This window comes from Eimeria mitis, genomic scaffold (assembly GCF_000499745.2).
Source record: "Eimeria mitis Houghton genomic scaffold, Emh_scaff7525, whole genome shotgun sequence".
Classification (NCBI taxonomy): domain Eukaryota; phylum Apicomplexa; class Conoidasida; order Eucoccidiorida; family Eimeriidae; genus Eimeria; species Eimeria mitis.
Window position 1 is genome coordinate 872 of NW_013575513.1, and position 222 is coordinate 1,093.

Consider the following 222-nt stretch of genomic DNA (forward strand, 5'->3'; position numbering starts at 1 on the left):
CTCGTCTGCGAGTTTCTGCATCGCTGTGCTGCCTGCAGCTTCGCTGGAGTTGAAGTGGGCCACGACGGCGTCTCCTGATGCTGGGGTGGTGATGGTTCGTGGGGATGTTTCTTCAGCTGCTTCTGTCCCTTCTGCAGCAGCAGCAGTGGTTCCTGCTGCTGCTGGGGGCCTGTTGCTGCTCTGTACTGGCTGCACCGGCACCTTTAGAGTCACCTCCATGTC

The 222-nt window shown here is 59.9% G+C and overlaps 1 protein-coding gene across 1 annotated transcript in view; it reads right to left on the reverse strand.

Annotated features, from left to right (window-relative positions):
• The window catches only part of EMH_0091810 (uncharacterized protein), a gene marked incomplete at both ends in the record, with an annotated part of 879 nt that extends 660 nt beyond the window's left edge, over positions 1–219 (reverse strand). Inside the window, one exon of the mRNA XM_013501771.1 lies at positions 1–219. Coding sequence (XP_013357225.1) covers positions 1–219 — 219 coding nt within the window.
• Positions 220–222: the final 3 nt, after the last annotated feature.